The sequence below is a fragment of the Terrapene carolina genome, unplaced genomic scaffold (assembly GCF_002925995.2).
Source record: "Terrapene carolina triunguis isolate 2854851 unplaced genomic scaffold, T_m_triunguis-2.0 Scaffold34029, whole genome shotgun sequence".
NCBI lineage: Eukaryota > Metazoa > Chordata > Testudines > Emydidae > Terrapene > Terrapene triunguis.
This window is the reverse complement of record NW_020698380.1, coordinates 2,092,178-2,093,832: the sequence shown is the minus strand read 5'-3', so window position 1 is coordinate 2,093,832 and position 1,655 is coordinate 2,092,178. Positions and strand designations below refer to the sequence as shown.

The window sequence follows — 1,655 nt, the reverse complement described above, 5'->3', positions numbered from 1 at the left end:
CACACACTAGCTATATCCTTCTTTTCTATCACCTATAACTCTATTGAGACCTCTTCCCTTCTAGGCTTCTAGAGAGTTCTGCAACTTTCTTATTGTTTCTAGTAAGTTTAACAGGCATAACAAGTGATATGCTTATCACTTCTTTTTTAGCATTGTAGGATAGTTAAGTTTTCATTCACAGCTTTAAATTAGACCCTAATGTTCTGAGGATCATATATTTTAAAGTTTCTTCTATGTTCATTTAAATATGTCAGAATGGCACAGAAATTGAAAACAAAATGTTAAACCAAACACCACTGAGCTGGTTATTCATTAAGGGAAGGGGAGAGGGAACCAAAAATGACTTTCACAAAACCATGGTATTTTTAGCTTATTGCTATTTCACAGCTGGACCCACAGAGCCAGGATCGTGTAACTAGTCAGGTCTCTGGAGCTCAGGCAAGTGCTATGTGAACTACAGAGCTCAGCCTGGGAACCACTGGGGCAAATTATTTAAATGAGGAATTGTGAATCAGAGGTAATAGGAAACTGTAGAAAATTAATCTTACATCTGCAAGCATGTTCCTTTATTTGCTTACTGTCTTTTTGTTTTGGGCTATATAAAACAAAAGATTAATATTCTAAAATTCATTATGTCTTAGTACTTACCTGATTTTGAAGCATCTTTGATCTCCTGTTTAATTTTCATCACTTCTTCTGGGGTCAGGTCCCCTTTTTTCAGTACTACCACTTGGGGTTGTTCATCCTCTTTGTCACTGCCACTCTCACAATCTTCCTCAGGAGCTGGGAGCTGCTCTCTCTAGATGAGAGACAGAAATAAAAGGAACTTTGATCATCATATCAAATCAACTCTTGTGGTAAGGTCAGTTAGGAGAGAGATTTGGCCATCAGTGTCAACCTCCCTCAACAAGCACTGCCCAAATAGCCCGAAGTTATAGTCAAATCATCCAAGAGAAACGGAGACACACTAATCAGCATGACATCAAGCTCAGAACCACATTACTTGCCTTTCAATCATGTAGCACATCATCACAGAAGAATTTATGTTAAGGTATGATTTAAAAAAAAATTTATTGTAATATTTTGCCCTTTTCCATTATTTTTAATACCGTCTTAAGACCTAAAGAGATTCCTTTCCATAGCAATGCTCTCCATTTTCTATTGAGCAAATATTAACATTTTCAGTTAGCCATGTTGATCAGAGTTTATCTCCCCCCTTTGGTTGCTTGCTTGTTTAGAATAATCAGTAATATCGGCCTTTACAACAGCAAAGCTCCAGAAACAGCTCTTTTTGGTTAACATGCTCCCTCTGCTGGCAAATTCTGCAAAAGTAGACTACAGTAAAGCAGGTAGTGTAGTAGCTTTTATATATATCTATATATCTATATCTATATATATCTATATATATATATACACACACACACACACACAAACAAACAAAAATGACAATACTGGTGTCACGGAGTGGGGGGTGACAAGGCCCTGCACCCACGGCTTCCTGCGATTCACCATGACTCTCAGCCAGCCAGTAAAGCAGAAGGTTTATTTAGATGACAGGAACACAGTCCAAGACAGGTCTTGCAGACACAGACAACAGGACCCCCTCAGTTAGGTCCATCTTGGGGTCCCAGGGGCACCACAGCCCCATTGGGGGG

The 1,655-nt window shown here is 38.9% G+C and overlaps 1 protein-coding gene across 1 annotated transcript in view; it reads right to left on the bottom strand.

Annotated features, from left to right (window-relative positions):
* Positions 1-637: 637 nt before the first annotated feature.
* LOC112114400 (uncharacterized protein KIAA1143 homolog) overlaps positions 638-1,655 on the bottom strand; it is a 3,480-nt gene continuing 2,462 nt past the window's right edge. Inside the window, exon 2 of the mRNA XM_026646079.2 lies at positions 638-799. Coding sequence (XP_026501864.1) covers positions 638-799 — 162 coding nt within the window. The remainder of the gene's footprint in view (positions 800-1,655) is intronic.